Source organism: Talpa europaea (genome assembly GCF_964194135.1).
Source record: "Talpa europaea genome assembly, chromosome: 9".
Taxonomy (NCBI): domain Eukaryota; kingdom Metazoa; phylum Chordata; class Mammalia; order Eulipotyphla; family Talpidae; genus Talpa; species Talpa europaea.
The window spans coordinates 96,069,958-96,092,525 of record NC_140076.1 but is presented as its reverse complement, the minus strand read 5'-3'; the positions used below and the strand labels follow the sequence as shown (position 1 = coordinate 96,092,525).

Below are 22,568 nucleotides of genomic sequence, written 5' to 3'. Positions count from 1 at the left end.
TTAAAGATTTATTTATTTATGCATATAAGAGCTGGGGTATAGGCCAGAACTGCGGGGAGGTGAGAGGATTCAACAGAGTGGGGAGCCGAACAGGCAGATCTACTGAAATACACTGCTGAGGGGAGCAGCAGGTGTGAGACAGGAGAGGTCTGCTGTGCCATGTGTGTTAGCTCCCTGGCCGGCATCAAAGTTGTGCTGTAGTCGCTGCCCATAGCTTCATAGTTCTGAGAACTAATCCCCTGTGCCACCAGGGAGGTCCTACAGGGACATTTAAAAGAATGTAATGCCACCTTTCCAGCTTAATGAAAGTATATTAATAAAAAGAGTTACAAATTTGCAGATTCTGGAAACATCATACCATGCTGTTTTAGAATGGGTTGTTTATTGGGTTGGTGTTGACTTTTACTCATAGCTAAAATATTTGATATATTTATGCCTTGCAAATTGGATGCTTATTTTGATGTTTCAGCTTCAATATAATGGCTTTTATAATAGATTAAGGTGTAAAGATTTTTCAAAACACAGTATCATGTAGTATAATTTTTCTGTTATCTTTAACAGTTCTTATATGTTAATCTATTTCTGTTGCAAGGACCCAATTCCCTTGGAACATTTAAGAAAATACTGATGTCAAAGGCAGCTCTCACTCACAAGTTTCGCAAATTGAGATCCCCCACTAAATGTAGAGATTGTGAAGGCATTGTAGTATTTCAAGGTGTTGAATGTGAAGAGGTAAGATCTTTCTGGAATTATATTAGCCTTTTAATGCTTATTGCTTTATACTTTTCTTGTTAGTTTTAGTTGTTAGCACCCTTTACAAATATATTTTTATTAAATTGAATTACAATGTACCTTTCAAAATTTTATATTTCGGCTTGTTCTTAAATGTATTTCAGGTGCCACAAGTAATACTTTTTAAATTCATTTTTGTTGTGTTACTACCGTTCTACCTGTAGTTTGCCCAGTTGTAAATAAGTTTTAAGTTGAGTTAACCAGTTTTAAACTATCATTTTTTGTAGTGTCTTCTTGTCTGTCACCGGAAGTGTTTAGAAAATTTAGTCATCATTTGTGGTCACCAGAAACTTCTGGGGAAAATACACCTATTTGGAGCCGAATTCACACAAGTTGCTAAAAAGGAACCAGATGGCATTCCTTTTATACTCAAAATATGTGCCTCAGAGATTGAAAACCGAGCCTTGTGTCTACAGGTACCTTCCAGTTCTTAAAATTAAGATTTTAAAAAGACTAAAGGAAAACAGTGTTCTCATTTCTTAATAAGTAACTGAATTTATTTAGGTTTTATCAGGAAAACAATTACCTCATTTGGCACCTAGTGTTAGGGGGAAAAGGATGTCCTAAAGCCAATTCCATACAGGCTTTGTGGACTCCACCCCCAGCCCAGGCCAAAGCCAAAGACACTGGGAACTCCAAATCCCATCACCACCAAAGGGAAGGTGGCTGGGACCTGAGGGTGGGGTTAAGCAGCCAGGTTGGTATAAAGCCAGATACTTGGGCTTTGGAGGGGTTCCCCCATTTTGGCTCTCTGCCAGCTCGCAGGGTCCCGCCAGCCCTGAGAGTGCCTTTGGGTTTCCAGGTCGGCGAATCAGGTAGGACGCATTAAAGACTTTATTTCCCTATTTTCTCCCTGAGTTGTACATTTTCCTTATTTCCTTTTCCCTTGTAAATAAACCTTTTATTAACCTTTTGTGTATGCCTGTAGTGGAGTATTAATAGGTCCCTTTTAAGCGCGCGGGTGAGGACCCACAGCCAGGCAACCCACTCAATATCAGGGCTGCCCTATAGCAGCTGGCGCCCAACGTGGTTTCTAAGCTTCACCCATGGTTGACCAGCCCAAAGTAATTTTTCTTGCGTTGGTCACGGGTAGCCCTGATATTGAGTGGGTTGCCTGGCTGTGGGTCCTCACCCGCGTGCTTAAAAGGGACCTATTAATACTCCACTACAGGCATACACAAAAGGTTAATAAAAGGTTTATTTACAAGGGAAAAGGAAATAAGGAAAATGTACAACTCAGGGAGAAAATAGGGAAATAAAGTCTTTAATGCGTCCTACCCGATTCGCCGACCTGGAAACCCAAAGGCACTCTCAGGGCTGGCGGGACCCTGCAAGCTGGCAGAGAGCCAAAATGGGGGAACCCCTCCAAAGCCCAAGTATCTGGCTTTATACCAACCTGGCTGCTTAACCCCACCCTCAGGTCCCAGCCACCTTCCCTTTGGTGGTGATGGGATTTGGAGTTCCCAGTGTCTTTGGCTTTGGCCTGGGCTGGGGGTGGAGTCCACAAAGCCTGTATGGAATTGGCTTTAGGACATCCTTTTCCCCCTAACATTAGTGCTTTTCTAAAATACTTATAAAAATGGAAGGAGACATTTCAAATATATTCACATATCTGCATTTTAGCCTTTTGTAATAAAGCAGAATTTTACAAATTTTCCCCTTCTTCTCAAAGGGAATTTATCGTGTATGTGGAAACAAAATAAAAACTGATAAACTGTGTCAAGCTTTGGAAAATGGAATGCATTTGGTAGACATTTCAGAATTTAGTTCACATGACATCTGTGACGTCTTGAAGTTATACCTTCGACAGGTAAAGATTTTACCCTTGAAACCTACCATTAAGTAGAAAAGAACCAAAATATGTTTTTGCTGATAACATTTCCTTTGTATTCATTTTCATTAACACGACCATATTGGTGTTTTTCTAAGTATTGATGTGCCAATTAGGGGGTATATAAAATTTATGAAGAGTTTACCAATCAGTAATAATAACACACTCTTTTTGCATCACCTAACTTAAGGAAATAGAACATTACTATACTTAATAGAAGAACTTGTGTGCCCCTCCCTAGTTGCAGTCCTCAACCCCACCCGAATGGTATTTTCCTTACCTTCTTAATTCTGTTTTCTTGCTAGTTTTAATACATACTGTGTATTCCTAACCATTGTATCAGGTTTTGGAAAACTGATCAAGAAGTTTAAATCTAGCTGTGTAAGGAAAGGCCATCATTCACACTGTTAAGTAAAGGATTCAGTAAGTAGATCAGTGTCTGAGTCAGAGTCTCGCTTTACCTTCATTGATATTTTTAAAAAAGCTGTTGAAGGAAGTCACTGGGTAAGGTTATGCATGGATTCTGGAGCATTAGGCAGGACTATCCTATATAGCTGGGACCTGGAAGTTCCGAAGAAATAAGATGGTCAGGGAGTCACCTGCTCCATACTTTCTGTGCCTCACTGTTGTGCCTGTAGTTAAGATTAGTGGTGTAGATTCAAAGAAAACACTTCTGTGGGTGAAATCAGTAACTATCATGGCTTAGGCAACAGCTCATGAAGGGATTGTAGGAACAAATCAGTACATTGTCATGATGAGCCAAGTTTAAAAAAAAAATGTTTGGGCCATGTTCAGCTGCTTTCTGTGCTCAGGTGAAATAGAAGAGACAATTACATTTACAGAGGACATAGTAACAGTCCTTGACATGTCCCTCTCTGGAGTTCTATTGCTCCATCTGCATCTTTTTTAATGTGAATAGCTGTCATCCTGGGATTTCTCCTCCTCTTTTGTGAGGCAAACGTGAGGCCTTCCTGTTTTTGATTTCTCTGTTTCTGTATACCTGTCCTTGAGTGAGATGGAATAAGAGTAAATATTTGAAAGCATATTTATCTGTAAATGTCTTTATTCCACTTTCTTGACTGGAAATGAAAGACTGTGGATAGTTTGAAAGGTTGTAGTATTCTAGGCTGGAAGTTATTTTTTCCAGAATTTTGAAGGCATTTTTTATTGTTCTCTTTGAAGCCTGAAATTCTTCTCATTCCTACTTTGTGTATCACCTTTTTTTTTTTTGCCCCTCCAACAGCTTGTATAGTCTTCTTTTTCTCCCTACTATCCTTGATAATGCCTTGATGTGTGGATTATTTTCAGCCACCATTTTGGGTGTTCCATAATCGCTATCATTCTAGTTAATTGTTCTTTAGTTCTTGGAACTTTTATTTTGTAATTCATGTCCTCTCCTTTCTTTCTGGAACGTCTATTTAAATGCTTGACAGCTTGTACTTGTTCTTTATTGGTTTTTGTTTTTTTTTTTTCAATTTTTGTTTTAATACTTTGTAAGAGGTTTCTTCAGCTTTATCTTTCACTCCTACTGGAAACTATTTCATTTTTGATATATTGCTTTAATTTCTAAGAACTCTTGTTCTCTGCTTCTTTTACAGCATTCATTCTGTTCTAATATAATCAACTTTCATTCATCTGAGGAATACTGTGAGATCAGAACTTCAGGGTGGAAGCCACACTCAAATCTTAGGATATTAGAGAGTAGCTTTCATTTAACTTACATGCCATTTGGGAAATTTGAAGTTCCAAGCAGGTTAAGTGACCACCTTCAGATCCTAGAGCAGTGGGAGGTAGAAATTGACACCAAGGCTTCCCTTCTTTGGGATCAGCAGGGGAAAGCGGAGAAGCTGGTGCTGCCTCACCACAGATAGTCTAGGACATAAGCTAACCAAAGGCATCACTGAACAAGTGGAAATGTTGAACTCAGTTATGGCAGTACACAGATCAAGGTGGCATACCCTTTGACCTACTTATGGCAATCCAGGTTGTATTTAAAATTTAGATAAATAAAATATAGATAGTTTCTTTATTATGAACCTTATTTTCTTAGCCTAATCTTTATTCTGACCCAAGTAAAACACAAAGACTCTATAGCATTTTACTGCCTCCCCTATACCAATAAAAGTCAGAATATAAGCTTTTCCTAATTAATTTGGTTTATTTTGTTCATTATCCTGGGTTTATTTCAGTAAAAGAGTTGAAGATGTACTAACTTTGGAGCAGTTAAGAATGTAATAGGTATAGGAAAGATCCAAGTTATTAAATCTCATCAGTGCACCTTCAGATTTAGAGTTAACTCCTATTTAACACATTTAACTTTTAGCAGTGATGTCAGATTATATCCGTAGCAAACAAATGGACATTTCTAAATGTGGATTGATCTTACACTGTGTTACTCTAAGGACATGCTAAACCATTAAGCACCATTTCAATTGATTATTAGCAGGAGGAAAAATGAACAGAATGACATTCTTAATGTAATTTTATTTCTTTAGCTCCCAGAACCATTTATTTTATTCCGATTGTACAAAGAATTTATAGACCTTGCAAAAGAGATCCAACGTATAAATGAAGAACAAGAGACAAAAAAGGATCATCCTGAGGACAAAAAGTGTTCAAGCACATGTATAGAAATAAACCGAATTCTTCTGAAAAGCAAAGATCTTCTAAGACAATTGCCAGCATCAAATTTGAACAGCCTTCATTACCTCATAGTACATCTTAAGCGGTAAGAACTTCATTTAGTAGGTGGATAATTGCTGAGGGTTTCATTTGTTTTGTTTTGTTTTATTAGAAATATGGTAAAATACACATAATATAAAGTGTACCATTGAATATATGCTCATGCAGACGTTCCCTCACATGCCTCTTATGGACCAGATTCTGACTGGGAAAACAGGATGAAAGTGACTGTCAGCTGTTGTGCTTGTCAACTTGGGGGGCAGACCTGTAGACAAGTGCAATGCTGCATCATTCTTGTTCTACCAGCAATGTGCACAGTATGCAGAAGATGGGGAGAGGGAGATTGGGGAATAAGGGAATAGGGAAGGTAGTCTTGAGCCAAACTTGAGGAACTGAGTAGTGGTTTGATGACAAAGAATGTGCAGAAGGCAGAGGGTGATAGACACAGAGATATAAAAGATCATTTTGCATTTGGGAAATAATTTGGTTAGACTAGCATATAGCAAGCAGTAGCAGGAACTGAGCTAGTTCAGGTCTCATAACGCCTTACTACTTGGTAGATGAGTTCACTGTCATTCTTCTGTGCTCACTAAAGAATTTTGAGCCAGGAATTTAACTTGCTTAGATTTTCCTTTTAGATCTTTCTGGCTGCAGATTATAGGGAAGGTCTTTACTACAATTCAGGTCTCTTTGAATAGTCGTAGAAATAAAAGGGATGAAACTTGAAGTGGGGCCAGAGCAGAGCGAGTGGCAATAGAAAAGAGATCTTTAGGAGGAAGAATCAAATAGGCTTGAAGACTGGCTGTGGATAGCGAGAGAGAAATTGACAATGATGTTTAAGTTTCCAGCATAAAAACCTGCAAGAATGTACTGTCTACTAAGCATAGATCAGTTTTTATGGATCTTTTAAAATTTCTGCTGGTAAAACTGTGGTAGTTTCTTCTACTTAAATTTTATCCTGATGCTATGAAATTCCATTTGGTGTCATCAATATTTAATCAAGTAAATATATCCTTTTCCTAGACTTCTGCAGAAGTCCTCCACCCTTCCCACACTGTAGTAAAAGAAATTTAATAGCACATCTCATACAGCTTTGTGTTTTCTAATTCTCAGGGTTGTAGATCATGCAGAAGAAAATAAAATGAACTCCAAAAATTTGGGGGTAATATTTGGACCAAGTCTCATTAGGCCACGGCCCACAGCTGCTCCTGTCACCATCTCCTCTCTTGCTGAATATTCAAATCAAGCACGACTGGTCGAGTTCCTAATTACCTACTCACAGAAGATCTTTGATGGGTCCCTGCAGCCCCAGGATGTGGTCGTGTGCAGTACAGCTGGTGGTGCACTTCCCATTGAGCAAGGTTGTCTTCCAAAGCCTCTGTTATCCCCAGAAGAGAGAGACCCAGAGCATTCCATGAAGTCACTGTTTTTCTCTTCAAAGGAAGTAAGTTTTGACCTTTGTGGAATTGTTCTGGAACCTTGTAGTTGTATTGAACCTTGTAGTTTAGATAATAATTGAAAATCTCTGAACCGTTTATCTTGAGGTATGTTTTGCCTCTTCAAGTTTAAAATTTCTCTTCCTTAACAGGAGATTCATACTGCAGACAGTGAAAGCAAAATTTTTGAACCAGCTACATCATTTGAGGAATCAGAACGCAAGCAGAATACATCAGAAAAATGTGATGCATGTCTCATTGGTAAGTGGCCATGTAAAACACCTTTGGTGACTTAAAACTGTTCCAATAAACACTGATTAAAAGTCAAGTTGAGAAGTTAAGTCAGAAAAGGAAGCTTCAGTAATGATGCACATCTGAAGCTTATATAATGTCCTAGTGCAATATTACTGTAATGAAAATTTTTAAAGCAAATTTTAAAGCTTTATTAGTAAATGGACTTTTGCTAGTGAATGAAAAAATTGGCCTTTTAATATACCTTGCATTTAAATGAATGCTATTTTTCAAAATGATCATTCTTATCAAAAGATATCTTGGAGTTCATAGGTGTGTTTTGTGTTCTTGCTGAAATTTGTTTTCCTATTTGTCATCAAAGGCAAGGCAAAAACATGTTGAGTAGTATGATAGATCATTTATTAGTATCTTTTGTTACTGTAGATCATTGAGTTCCTCTAACTCTTCATAAGGAGTCAACTAGGCTCCTAAAATTCAAAAAATTTAGACCCCTAAAATTCCTAAAACTTTTTTCAAATGCTTTTATCTGTCACATGCCTTTAACGTATTAAGCATATTTGTGTATATGCCATTATTTTCTTGACTGCAATCATTTATTCCTTCACTGAATGATAATTTTCATTGGCAGTGATTGATAGCAATCAAGCTGGTAGAAAAGCTTCCATTTGTTACTGTAATTCTATAATTACTAGAACTAATACTTTAAGTTTTAAAAATGCAGCCATACATGTTCAATGTAATGTATAATTAAACTGATAAGTGATCTAGCCTAACAGGGTTTAATAAAGCAGTGGATCGAAAATATTGAGTACTACCTGCTGTGTACTAAGCTATGTGCTTATTGTTTGATTCCATTTGCTATACAATAGGTAGTGTTAGCCCATTCTATCCATAGACTAACAATTGGAGAGAGGTTAAATGATGCCTCTAATAAATGGGATCTGAACCTGTTTTCAAATGTGCACTTCGCTAACCCATGAACTAGGGCTCCAATTTGAAAATAGTAATAACAATAAATACTGTTTCAGAGTGCTTATTATACACCAGTTATTTTAGCATTGTCATTATTAGATCATTTAGGCCACACGTCAACACAGATACAATTATTTTTGGACAGATGTAGACACTTAGTGAGATTGCCTTGCCCATTGTAAAAGTCACCAGCCTGTGCTAAACCCAGCAACTGGCATCACAGTCTGTACTCTGGTCCATTATGCTCTAAGCCTACCCTCACAACCTAAGAATATTCTTCAGTGGGTACTTACAGCCCAGCCACAATGAGTCAGATCCTTAGAATGGTCTATAACTGGGGGGAAGGACATGGAAAGCCAAAATGAGACAGTTGCCTTGAAAGTTCCGGGCAGAGCAGACAGCAGACTCTGGAAGGAAGGTGAGCGGAAAAGAGGATGACAGGTGACTCTGATGGGCTTCTGTCTACACACCGCAGCCCAAAAGACTGAACGGAGGGGCTGGAGTTTTCCAGAAATGGGAGACTTTTAGAGCAAATGCTGAAAAAAAATGGACAGGACTTAAAGGGGCTGAAAGTTCTAGTTTGAGAAAACATGACTATGGGGCCAGACCGTAAAGAGGAGAAAGTAAGTCTGGGAGGAAAGAGTAAATGGAGAGAATGGCATGTTTTACTTAAGATAAAGTCGTTCATCCTAATTTGACAAGATGAATGTTATAGTCCATTTATTAGTTGATCAGAATTCAGGGCATCTAAGCATCTCATACGATGTACTCTTACTGTGGGTTCTTTATAACTGAAAAGCGAGTGAATTAGCAGCCTTGGCACATCTGCATTTGGTTGGTGTGTGAATTAGCTTAACTTTCCTGAGGTTAATTGACTAATGTCTGCCAATTGAAATTTTGATGACCAGCAAATCCCTATTCATGTGTGGTGCATAAAAGTTACTTCATCGGGTGTTTTTGTTTTTACTCACCTGTGTTGGATTTTATAACCATGTATCATAAATACTTAATAAATGACTTAAATAAAGATAGAATTTTGACATTTTTATTCAGAGTGCACCTTTAATACTGTATATAACTCCTCTGCAGAGATAATTGAGAATAACCTGGAAAAAATAAGTAAGGCCCCTGTTTTTCTGAGTGATGTTCATCTATAGCTCACTTAGACTCTTGTTACCTACTTGCCATGAAGTTTGCTTTTTAAATAAACCTTTACCTTTTGCAGACCACAAAGTGCGTCTGCTTGCAGACCAGGAGCTTGAATCAGTACCAAACAAGCTGGAAATTGTTTGTAAAACGTCCAAGGCGCTTGCTCTGAAGTCTGATAGGGAAACAAACAGTGTGGGGAGGCCGCCTCCAAGGATCAAGATCAGACCTGTGAGCTTACCCGTAGACAGACTGCTACTTCTTGCAAGCCCTCCTATTGAGAGAAATGGAAGAAATATGGGAAATGTAAACTTGGACAAGTATTGCAAGAACCCTGCCTTCGAAGGAGTTAATAGGAAAGATGCCCCTAGTATTGTTTGTTCCAAATTTGATGACTTTGACCTGCAAACTCTCCAAAAAACTCAGGAGAAAGAATATGAACAGGATGACTTGGCTGCAAAAACTGCAGTGATTGTGCCCAATGTCCTCCAGGAAAGAGGGGTGACAAGCATCAGGATCAGCGGGGACCACCCAGTCAGTGCCACCCAGCCCAGTAAGCCATACCCTGAACCAGTCAGGTCAGCAAGACAAATGTCAGAGAAACGGTCCTCTGACTTGTGCCCTCTGACTTCTGTCAGAGCACCCAGAACGCTGCAGCCCCAGCACTGGACAACCTTTTATAAACCTCGAGCTCCCACTGGCAGCCCAAGAGGCAGTGAAGAGAAACCTGCAGCATCCTCTGCAGCCTCTCCTCATGGCACAGCTCACCTTCCACAGGCACACGTGCTGCAACCAACTCCAGACTCGGAAAACATATCCACTTGTCCTCTGCAGCCGACTAGTAAGCCAAGAGAAAACTCTGAGGAGCACAGCTTGCCTGATGTGCCTCCAACCTGTCAGAGACCAAGGCTAAAACGCATGCAACAGTTTGAAGACCTTGAAGATGAAATTCCACAGTTTGTGTAGGATTATCAGAATCTAGCTTTTCATTTTGTTGTTGTTTTGTGTTCTTGTGTTTGCTTTGTGAAAGAACATTTTGACGGGGCCCCTTATACATAGGATTGCCAAATCATGCTGTTGTACTGTGTTATCCTGTGTTGGTTTTATTGAATGGCAGAATGTTTTGATAGGGCCATATTTGTGCCTCACTGGAATTGAACTTAATTAAATCTGTGTTTTTTGAAGTTGTGAATAAATAGGTGGACTCACTTTTTTAAAAGTTCAGTGGATTTTCCCCATACAATAATTCATTTAAATGTATCCCTAATATATGATGTAGTTTTCAACTAATAGGTGCAATTGGGAAAACTCAGATTTATTTTTTTGAAGTGAAACTAAGTGCTTATTTATAAAAGAAATGTTTCTGAATGCAAGTGCCTGAAAGATCTTTCCTATGATCGTTTTATTCCCCACACAATTTTATAGTGCATCTTTGGCCACATTTGCTTTTATTGTATGTATGTAATCTTTTACTTTTTCAGTTGACAATTCATTTAGTTTTTAATATCTACCTAATGCCCAAAAGTCTTGCAAATCTGTATTTAATTGCATCTTAGTTGCCAGTTTTTACATGAGAGTAAATTATACAAAGAAAATGCACTTAAACCTGTTTCTAAATTATATAGTTCAGTTATGTCTTACTTGACTTTTGATGGTTTTAATACATTTAATAGTTGTTCAGCAATTCTGAACCTTTTGATATTTTATATAATGGTCCCCAAAAAAGTTTTAAATTCAGTGCATTTCCTCTTGTTTTTGTCTGGGTTGTTTTTGTTTGTTGTTTTTTTTTAAAAAAAAACTATTCCTTTTGTATGAAAAGTTTTCACTTATGAATATAATTTTATATACTTTTCCTACCAAGACTTTTAACTATTGACAATGTATGTTTCATTTGAATCATGCGAAGATTTATTTAAGTTGGTTATTAGAGTATAGTTAAGTAAGCCTCATTGTTTGGAATTTGAGAGGTGTAGATAGATGTTCAGATTGATATCATTTATAAAACTCCCAGTTTGTAGAACTAATGAAGTTCTTTTATTTTCTGGGTTTGGTCATTTTGCCTAAAATAGGATATAAAAAGGGACAAAAAATAAAATAGCCTCTTTTTGTAAGTGTGAATTCTATTTGTAGTAAATGCTTTTGTATGGCCATTTTATAATTGATTTTAAAATATACATATATATGTATATACGCAGACCCCACACACACGCATACATATACATATATACATACATACACATACACACACATACACACACACACACACACATATATATATATATGTTTTCAGCTCCTCATAGCATCTCCGAAATTGTTTGATCTTTAGTTATGACCACTATGGATTAGTGGTTAACACTTAGGCTGATACATGCCTTGACTATAATATGAATGTACTTTATAGGAAGCTTTATATATATATATAGTTCCACATGGCATTAAGGACTAGGGAGAAATAAATAACCTACCCTTTTGTGCTAGAGCCTTGTTTGTGATGCTCATTGTACAAAATATAAAGGACTGGTATTGTTAAAAAACCTAAAAAGAAAATAAGAGCCAACATTTTTTGTGTGCCATGAACTCTGCTAAGTTCCTACATAAATAATTTGGTTTCACATTCACAGCAGCCTTTGATGGTTAGGTATTTCATTATTCCTTTTGTTACACGTAAGGAAACTAAGGGTTAGTTATATGTTCTAGATATAACAGTTGGAGTTAAATCGCAAATACAGGACTGTAAGATTCTGATTGTTAGTGCTCTTTATGACTAATTACAACGTGGTAGCAGATGGTGTTTAGCAAGACAAAATGCACTTAAAAAATTTTTATTATAGTAAAATATTCATAACATGAAATTTACCATTTTCACAAATTAGAAAGCATGCTTTTAGATTCCTTTTAGTTTTCTTTTAATGTATGAGACAAACCAAAGACAGTATTGTATCAACTAGCTTCTCTATTTCCCTCACTGTTAAGCCTCGCAAATGAGACTTTTACTTTGATTCCTGTCTACCTTTAGGACCATCTTGTCCAGGTTAAACCCTCAGTTTTAGGATGCTTTCTAGTTCCTTGGGGGCATAAATTAGCAAATATCTCCTAAGAAGATGTCGCTGTTTTTAGAGTACCCGCACTAGACCCTGTGCCCTGCTGTGCAGGAGTGTGGCAGTCATTCATCGGGAAGTTGTTTTATGACAAGTGGAAAGAATTTGAGCCAAGGGAAAGGGCAATAGTGGGGAATCCTTTTAGAGCTGCCAGACCATCAGGAAGCTTTTTTTGGAAAGCATATTGTTCAAGTTTCTGAGAAGTCATTTGTGAGGGGTTGGTCATGACATCCCTAGATAGATTTGTTTAAAATGCTTAATTAGAATTTATGAGAACTTAATTAGAATTTATGAGTCCTTAAAATTACTTTGCATGCACCTTAGGCACTGTGTTTCTTTTGATACAGAGATGAAGAAGATAGGTCCCTCTGAGGGACTTGTTGCCTAGAGAGCTCAGAAGCAAATAGAACCATACCTCTCTTGGTGGTTTAAAAATGGTACTGTGACTACACTATTCCAGGTAACATTGTATTTGTACCACTATAAAAATTCTTTTAAGTGGCAACCATTGCATATTTTTAAGACAAGTTATAGTCAGTGTAATTCTTTGGGTTTTTCTTAAAGACAGAAGATTACCTTAATGTATGGATATGAGTGTATATGTAGACAATTCAGTAACACCCAATGAGTTTATGTGCTGCATTCTTATGCAAAGTTATGTGCTGAAAAGTTGTAGCATTCATAATCAGTACGCAAAAATCAGTTGTATTCTGGTGTATTAGCAACTAATAGAAAATGAAAGATTTTAGAAAGATCTCTTAAATAAAAGCTTAAAAAATTCAAAGTACCTATGACTAAATATAACAAGATCTTCATGGAGTAAATTTTAGACTATATCAAGAGCCACTCATTCTAAATGGAGTGTTCTATGATATACATGGATTGGAAACTTCAAATATACAGATGTTCTTTGATCTTGTATTTTAGAGATTCAATATAATCCATCAAATGTAATTTGGAGCCATTTCAAATTAAGTTGTAGACATGATGCCCCATTACTCCTAAATACTTTAGTGATATTTTCTTAACCCTTGAACACTCCTACGTAATCATAGTATGACCATCAAAACCAGGAGATTAACATATGTTTAATCGACAGGCCACTTTCAAATCTTGCACATTGCCCTGATGATATTCCTCTCTGCTCTGTTGTCTAAGTGCAGGATTATGTGGATTTAGTTATCTTGTCTTTCACCTCTTTCAATCTGCAATAGTTTTTCAGGTTTTTTTTTTTTCCATGACCATGAAACTTGAGATGTATGGGGTTTATCTAATAATTCCCATGACTAAATTCAGGTTATACATTTTTTTGTCAGAAATATTGCTGTATTCTTATTAGAGGAGATGCAAAATATCAAATTGCCCCATTCATGGGGAAACTAACTTTTGATTAGGATAGTACCTGTCAGGTTTCTCCTTTGTAAGGTTAATTAAAAAAAACCTGTGAGATTTTTGGGGGACTATGTAAATGCCATGTTCCTCATCAAATTGTCACCAGTTTTGAGTCCATTAACAATTCTTTCCTGGATCGGTTATCACTATTCTGGTTGCCAAATGGGTGAGTCCATCTTTGCTTAAGCTTTGATAATTCTGCATAAGGAAGAGCAGTCCCTTCTCCATTTGTTCATTTGTATCAGTATGGACTTTCGAATTCATACATTAATCAGTGAGTTAGAATATATCACTGTCATTTACTTAGATACTGAACTTTTCTCAGATTGAGTCTGCGGAAGTCCCTTCAAGCTTACCTCTACTTTTGGCTTTTTGGCCCATGTTTTCTTGCCACATCATGTTGTTCCAAGCTTAGGCTTTTCCCCACCCTAGCCCTTTTCCAAAGAACCCTGATTCCTTTAAATGGAAAATAGTATATTGGAGACCAAGAACTGGAAAGTGCTCATTGCTGCTGGAATGTCTTTGCTTGTAAACCCTGTTGGTGCACAGATAAACAAATACCAGTGTGTATATACACATAGACATGGTCTGTCTGTTTATCTACACATATACATTGAAACCCTTGAGTTCATCCCGATACTTATAGTTCTAACTCAGTATTTCAGGGTTTGTCCTGTCCATATTTGTAATTCCTTTTCCTCATAGAAATCTGGCTCATAAAATCCTAAATATGTTACTTGCTCACTTTATTTTCCAACCTCCTGATAATGCCAGCTGTTGCAATGGCCCACCTAGACCCAAATATACCAGATACTCAGCCATTCTTGACCTGGTCCTGACCACACATCCCTAACAGGCCAGTCAAATCATAGCCTGTGTTGAGGACCAGGCCAAATGAATTCCTGGCCCCAGTGATACCAATCCTGACCTCACCATTTAAATCCTGGGTCCTGGTCATCTAGTTGAATCCTCAACCCCAAGTAGAAGGGAGGAAAGGGACAAATTCATGATCTTTTGAAAGTCAGTGACTATTAAATATATGTCTAATGAGTTTACTAAGAAAAGCTTTTAAATGGTTATAAATGTTTAAACAAATGGACACAAGTTTTTTTAAAGATTTTATTTATACAAGAACTGGGGTAGAGGTCAAATGCTTTAAATTATTGTGCTATCTTAAATCTAATATTTGCAAATAATTTTTGAATATTAAGACTTCCTGTAATAACTAAACATTATATTATGCTTCCTGTTTATGTCTTTACAATCAACAAGTTTAATTGTTCTCTATAAAATTAGCATACACATAAGAAAATAGAGTAAAGAGGACAAATTGTCCATGTTTCTGACTTACAAGTCCTATTTGGGTTTATTGTTGACTTTAAGTGAATAAATAAGAGCCATATATCACATGAAAACCTACCTCAAGTTTATGGAGATGGTTCTACCAACTCATTACAGGATATGAGAACTCTTCCTTGTAGCATTTCAAGAACTGCAAAGAACAGCTGATGCAACTGTGAATAGACCAGTGAACTTTTAATTGCCTAGAGGATGCTGATAAATACGAATGCAGCCCTGAAGTTTGAAATCAGGTCATAGCCAGTGTGTGGTAAGATCTTATTTACAATTGTAGACTCAGCCTGACAAGTATTAGTTGCTGTTACCTGTATCTTACTCATTTTACATCAGAAACTCGTTTTTTGAGATTTACTTCCAACAAAATCAAAATGCTTCTGTATCCAACTATCTTCTTTAAAGTTGTGATAATTCATCTAGTCAGTTGCCATAGAACCTGTTGTGGTTCAAGACAGGAGAAGGTATAGAATCAGTGAATTCTCCATCTACAAATGCAAATACATAATGACAGCTTTAAATGATTTTTTAAATTGGATCATAAATGCAGGGGTGTGTAAATGTATATGTATCATTGAGGGAATGAACTATTGGGTTGTTTTTTTTTTTTTTTAAGATTTATTTATTTATACAAGAACCAGGATACAGGCCAGAGGTGCAGGAGAATGAGAGGATTCACCAGAGACAGAGCAGGCAACAGAACAGGTAGACTGACAAAATACACTGCCGAGGGGAGCAGCCGGCGAGACAGGAGAGGTCTGCTGCGCCACGTGGGTTTCTCCCCGGCCGGCCGTGTGGGATTGAACCTGCACTGCAGAGGCTGTGGACAGCTTCACAGTGTGGTGCTCAACTGCCTGCGCCACCAGGGAGGCCCGAGAATGAACTATTTGCCCTCAATCCCCTGTTAAGGCGTCACCCATCACCCCTTCCTGCACACATACCTGTCTCCTGCTATCTTTAATTTTATGTTAATTATTCCCTGGCTATTTAAAAGATTTGCTATCTTGTGTAGTATTTCATTTGACCTGTTCTTTGGTTTTTTTGTTTTGTTTTAAATTTTTGCAAATAGAACCACTGATTATTTTGTGGCTTCCTACATTTAGTATGTTTTTGAGTAAGCCATATAGATGTTTGTAGCTACAAATACTTTTTCTTTTTTTTAAACTATATTCTTTTATATTTATAAACTATAAAAATTTGTAAATATTTTTATCACTATTCATGGAATTTTAGGTTGCTTTCAGGTTTTTTGGTCACTGAACAATGCTGCATGGTAAACTGTCTTAAAATGATTAGGTTTTGTGATTAGGTTCATTTTTTTTTTTTATGAAAAGAGGAACATAAGTGGTTATTTTTGTTTTTTATTTTTTAGATATAGTACCTTTTTCTTATTCACCTCATTTACTATTTACCAAGGGAGATATTCTTCCCTGCCTTTTCTTGATGAGCAAGTAAAGTTCAAAAGGGCTAAAAACTGACTTGAGTTACAGTTACTGAGAAAGGGTGATAGGACTTGAACTCAGTTGTCTTTACTATAAATTCTGTTTTATTTCTAAATCATTCCCCATTTTCTAAGCCAGAAACTTAAAAATTATATACTTTTAGGCTATATATATTTTTTCTAGTTGCTAGGGTAAGTTTAGAGCTATATATCACAGCTCCAAATTAATTTATAGTATGTATAAGTTTAGATAAAATCTTTGCTTGTAAAGGGCCTCCCCCCATGGCACAGTGGTTGACCGCTGGGCTGCAAAGCTGGCCGCAGCCTCTGCAGCGCCGGTTCATTCCCGGCCGCTGGGTGAGGGTCCCACATGGCCCGCAGACCTCTCCTGCTGCCCTCTGCTCCCCTCAGCAGTGTACTTCGTCACTCTGCCTGCTCTGCTGTCCCCTCCGCTCTGGCTCTGATGAATTCTCTCACCGTCCCGTGCTTCTGACTGTACCCAGTGCTTGTATAAATAAATAAATAAAATCTTTTAAAAAAAAAATCTTTGCATGTAAAAATTAACCAAAGTTTTTCTGGGTTGCAGTCCGTTTCATAGGTTAAACTTTGCTAATAGTAACAGGACAACAGAGCAGGTAACAGAATAAACAAGCCTATTCCTCCACACACTGTCCCAGAGTAGTTTAGAAAGCTGTGCAAAATGGAAAGCTACGAAGATGATAAGCATAAAAAGAACAGGATTTGGATGAGATCTCATAGGTTCTGCTGGTAACCCAGGAAAGCAATCCAGGTAAGAAATAGGCTGTAAATCAAGTCACTGTCTATGGGGACGATGACCTAAATTTTGGTTTAGTTTTAGGAACATAATTGACAGGAATTAGTGACCCATCATGAATGTAGAGTTAGTGAAGCTTGAGGGTGGAGTTCTGTACACTAGAGTAAAGGATACTTAAATGAACTAGGGACATAACAAATCTCTTCAGATACCAGAAGTGAAAACAGGATTCTGGTTAAACATCTCACTTGCTCCTTTAGGCAGAATGAGGTCGCATGACTGAAAGTTCAGCAGAGGCAGATTTTGTTCAGAACTCTATAGAGGCATTTATGACCAGAACTTTTAACATGGATGTATTATCTCATGATTTGGCGAATTCCCCAAACTAGGAAAGTGTTCAAGGAAAAAACTAATGACCTAAAAGGATTGTTATTAGAGAGGAAATTGGCCAGATCATTTGTAAAGACCAACCTATGATCATGATTCAGTGGCCTTGAATTTAAATTTGAAGGATATATGTCTGAGTGCCACAAATCCTAAAATCACCGTTAAGCGATATTTTCACTATGCCACAGCAAAGAAACATTTAAACTTCATACCTAGACAACCCCTTCAAAGTGCTGGAGGTGGGGAGGGGGGATGTCAACCCCAAATTCTATGTAGAGTAAAAATATCCTTCAGAAGTGAAAGTGAAATAAAGACTTCTTTGACAAACCCACATTAATCAAAATTCTATAAAGAAATTTTTAGATTATAGAGAAATAATTCCAGATGGAAATACAGAAATGCAGGGAAGATTCAAGACCTCTAGAAAGTGCTGACTGTAGTAAAATACTAGTGATATGGAGTATGAAGATTATGCAGTTAAAATACATGACAATGATGGACAAAGCAAAACAATGGAAATATAAGATTCTAGCATTATCAAGGAAGTGGTAAATGGTAATTTAATCAAGGTATCTGTCATATCAAAAAGAACAAGTTAAAAAGAGTAGGTAAAATATTGTGTTATCCAAAAGAAGACAAGGAAAAATGCTAAAGTGAACAGTGGGTCAGATAGAGGTTAAATAGCAGGAATATAGATGCTAAGACAATTGGCATAGACAATTCATATTTCATTCAAACCCATAAAACTGGAGAATGATCCGTGTTCTCCAGGATCGATCACATACTGGGGCACAAGACAAACATCAACAGATACACCAAGATTGAAATCATACCAACCATCTTTTCTGACCACGAAGGCATCAAACTAGAAATAAATCATAAAAAGAAGGCAAGGAACTATCCTACCTCATGGAGATTAAAAGCTACACTACTGGAAGTGTGGACTAACGAGGAGATCAAAGAAGAAATTAAAAAATTCTTTGAATTGAATGACAAGGAGGACACCAATATCCAAAATGTATGGGATGCAGCAAAAGCAGTAATAAGAGGAAAATATATAGCAATAGAAGCTCACATCAAAAAACAAGAAAGAACTCAAAGAAACAACCTAATCTCGAAGCTCAAAGATCTAGAAAAAGAACAACAAAAAACCCCCAAAACCAGTACAAGAAAAGAAATAATAAAAACCAAAGCAGAAATAAATGAAATTGAAACTAAAAAAACAATCCAAAAGATCAATGAAACCAAGAGCTGGTTCTTTGAAAAAATAAATAAAATAGACAAACCCCTAGCCAGGCTCACAAAGGAAAAAAGGGAGAAAGCACAAATACACAGGATCATAAATGAAAGAGGAGAAATCACAACGGACACAGCAGAAATCAAAAGAATAATCAGTAACTACTATGAACAGTTATATGGAAACAAGTTCAACAATCTAGAGGAGATGGACAAATTCCTACAACTCTACAATCACCCAAAGCTAGATAAAGAAGAAATAGAACACCTAAACAGACCAATTACAAGCAGCGAAATTGAAATGGTAATCAAAAACCTCCCCAAAAACAAAAGCCCAGGACCTGATGGATTTACAAATGAATTCTACCAAACATTCAGAGACGAATTAGTGCCTATCCTTCACAAACTCTTCCAAAAAATTGAGAAGGAAGGGACAATACCAAACACGTTCTATGAAGCCAATATTACACTAATACCAAAACCGAATAAGGACAACACAAAAAAGGAAAACTATAGGCCAATCTCCCTAATGAACACTGATGCAAAAATCCTCAATAAAATTTTAGCTATCAGAATCCAACAATGTATCCATAAGATAATTCACCACGACCAAGTTGGATTCATTCCAGGGACACAAGGATGGTTTAACATCCGAAAATCAATCAACGTTATCCAACACATCAACAAAAAGAAATATAAAAACCATATGATAATATCAATAGATGCTGAGAAAGCTTTCGACAAAGTGCAACACCCATTCATGATAAAAGCCCTTGAAATTCTTGGGATACAAGGAACATACCTCAACATCATAAAGGCCATCTATGACAAGCCAACAGCCAGTATCATTCTCAATGGTGAAAAGCTGAAAGCAATTCCATTAAGATCTGGAACAAGACAAGGATGTCCACTCTCACCACTGCTTTTCAATATAATACTGGAAGTCCTAGCCAGAGCAATAAGACAAGAGAAAGACATCCAAGGAATCCAAATAGGAAAAGAAGAAGTCAAACTATCACTATTTGCAGATGATATGATACTATACATAGAGAACCCCAAAATCTCCACAGAAAAACTAATTCAAACCCATAAAACTGCCAACATCTGAAAATAAGGGCATAAAAATAAGTATAATACAGTTCATAGCTTTTTCATAATTATATGAATCATTTAGTACTGGGTTAGATGTAAGTATATATAATATATGAGTCAATATCTTCACATGTGAACAGGGCACAAATTACCCAGTACAGTGATCAGATTTATTTAAGCTTGTTTTTGAATAAGTCACAGTATTTGGAGTATGATTCACGAACATGTGATTTAGATCAGAGGTCAGCAAACCATGACCCCAAGACCAAACCTGGCCAGCCATCTGTTTTCATAAATAAAATATTGTTGGAAACCAGTCATGCCCTTTTATTTACATGTGGCTTATAGCTGCTTTCCCGCTACATCTGAGTTGAGTAGTTAGTACAGAAATCCCGTGACCTACAAAGTCTAAAATATTTACTAGCTTTTCCTTTAAAAAAAAAGTTTGCTGACCCCTGAATTTGATGAATAAGTCAGTGTGAACTAAATATTTCATTTGCTATTTTGATAAGTGTCTTTTTTTATAGTCAGTACCTCTTCTGGGTTTTGAATGATGTGTCTAAAATATTATATAAGATAGGCCAAAATAGCCTTAATTTCCATATTAGTATGTGCATATTTGCCTCTAGTATTTTATATGTTCTAGCTGTTAAATATCTAACTATATATATATTTATACATATATATATGTACACACACACACACACACTTAATTTTATATCTTATTTCTAGGACTCGTGATCCTGAAACTGTGGTCAGTGAAACCTACACTTGGTTTTCAACATTTGGATTCATACTTCCCCTGGCTGTGAGATGAAATATATTTTATAGAAAGTTGTATTATACTTCTATATGGAATTAAAAACTAGGGGGAAATGAGTAGCCCATCCTCTTTGCCCAAGAGCCTTGCTTTTAGTCCTCACTAAGTAAAATATAAAAGAATCATCTTATGGGAACCTAAAAAATCATGGTAGCTAACATTCACTAACGTCTGTTACACGCCAAGTACTAAGTACTCGCCATACCTTCTTGCATTTCATCCATGCAGGCTTAAGAAGTAAGTTGGTGTATTATCCCTGTTTCACGAATGTGGAAACTAAGACTTCTTTAAGATCCTTGCCCAAGATCACACAACAGGTAAAACTATAGTAATTGACAGAGCTAGGACTCACACATAGAATTGTCAGATTACAAAGCCAGGGCTCTTAATCTTACTATTAAGTAATCAGTGTTAGTGTTTATGCACTTAAAAATGCCTTCACATGTCTTTTAACATGTGAAGACAGCCAAGCCAGAGAATATAATAGAATTACCTGGTAGAGTGACATCTTTATTTCCCTTTGCTGGTGAACCTCAGGGGGAGTATCATTCCTTCCTTCCTTACCTAATCTCCCCATCCCATCCCACCGCACCTCCCATCAGCACATTGCCATGAGCTGGGAAATCCTGCCTTTAGGGTCTCTGGCACCTCCTCCTACTTTTAATCCTTAGCCTGTAGTCACTTGTCAACTTCTAAGGCCATTAAATAAGAAAATAGTTCTTTCTATGGGAATCACTAGGCCAGAAAGTGACTTACTACAATGGGCAGAGATCTCGGTGATGAGAAAGGGCAATAGCATTGAGCCTCTACAAGCCCCTGGCAAGCACAAGTGCCCATGGCTCATATGCTGCACAAGTGTCTGAAGCAGTGTCTGAGTGTCTGGGTAACCTGACTTCATGGAGTGAAGACCTAATTACTAACATGGGAGTGCATTTGAAAATATTTGTTAGAGTACATATTAGGGCAATGAATGTTTATGGACACAAACTGATACTGTTCCCTGTGGTGAAATTTCAGTTTAGAGATCTCAAAAGCAACAGAATTAAGCCCCTCTCTTTCTTACCATTTACTTGAGAAGTGGTACTATGATTTCCTTTAAGGTCCTGCTACTATAATGCCTCTTACGTTTGTAAACTCTGGAATTTGTTCTAGGAATGCATGACTAGCCCTGTAATATAAAATCTGTCCTTTTATCTGGAGAAGGTGGGCTGGCAAACTATCTGCATTATACATCATGGGTGAACAAAACCAGAAGCATCTTGATAAGAATGCCTATCACAACTGCTATTTAGCTGCTATTTAACATCATGCTAGAAATATTGACTGATACAATATAGAAGTAAAAAAGCAAGACAAAGACTGTAGAAGTAAAAAAAAAAAACTTGGAAAGGATAAGATTAAATGATCACTGATTGTAGCTGAAATATAATCATAAACCTAAAAATTTGAAGAGAATCACAGACTGTAAGAAATAAGAACATTCACTAAGATGATGGAAGTAGACACGCAGGACCCTGTGTCCACAACGAGCAGCATCTAACAGCTCTCCTGAAATACTCTCACTGACCTACCTGGTGATATGGTCTCTGGTGAGGGGTGACCACATAATTGGTTTTAACTTTTTTGATTTTATACAGTATGTTTATCCTCCTAACTTTAATAATTTCTTTCCAAGTCCATGTCCTCAGTTTACCCAGTGGGATCTTCCTAAACTAATAGAGAATGTGGTAAGCTAATTAAGCCTTTTTCCCCCCTAATCAGTGTATTAAATTAACCTTCAATGGAATTTTGGGCAGGTTTATCAACTGAAGGCCACCTTGATTTGTCCCCTCCTCTGCAATTAGTGGTGGTCCTGCCTGAGGT

At 37.1% G+C, this 22,568-nt stretch overlaps 1 protein-coding gene across 3 annotated transcripts in view; it reads left to right on the top strand.

Annotated features, from left to right (window-relative positions):
- Positions 1 to 10,077, top strand: part of ARHGAP29 (Rho GTPase activating protein 29) — a gene marked incomplete at both ends in the record, with an annotated part of 50,217 nt that extends 40,140 nt beyond the window's left edge. For all 3 annotated transcript variants that reach the window (XM_084243089.1, XM_084243088.1, XM_084243087.1), the window contains 7 exons: positions 593 to 732; positions 1,020 to 1,208; positions 2,465 to 2,602; positions 5,119 to 5,351; positions 6,419 to 6,749; positions 6,894 to 7,002; positions 9,191 to 10,077. In XM_084243089.1, the coding sequence (XP_084099215.1) occupies positions 593 to 732; positions 1,020 to 1,208; positions 2,465 to 2,602; positions 5,119 to 5,351; positions 6,419 to 6,749; positions 6,894 to 7,002; positions 9,191 to 10,077 (2,027 nt within the window). The remainder of the gene's footprint in view (positions 1 to 592; positions 733 to 1,019; positions 1,209 to 2,464; positions 2,603 to 5,118; positions 5,352 to 6,418; positions 6,750 to 6,893; positions 7,003 to 9,190) is intronic.
- Positions 10,078 to 22,568: the final 12,491 nt, after the last annotated feature.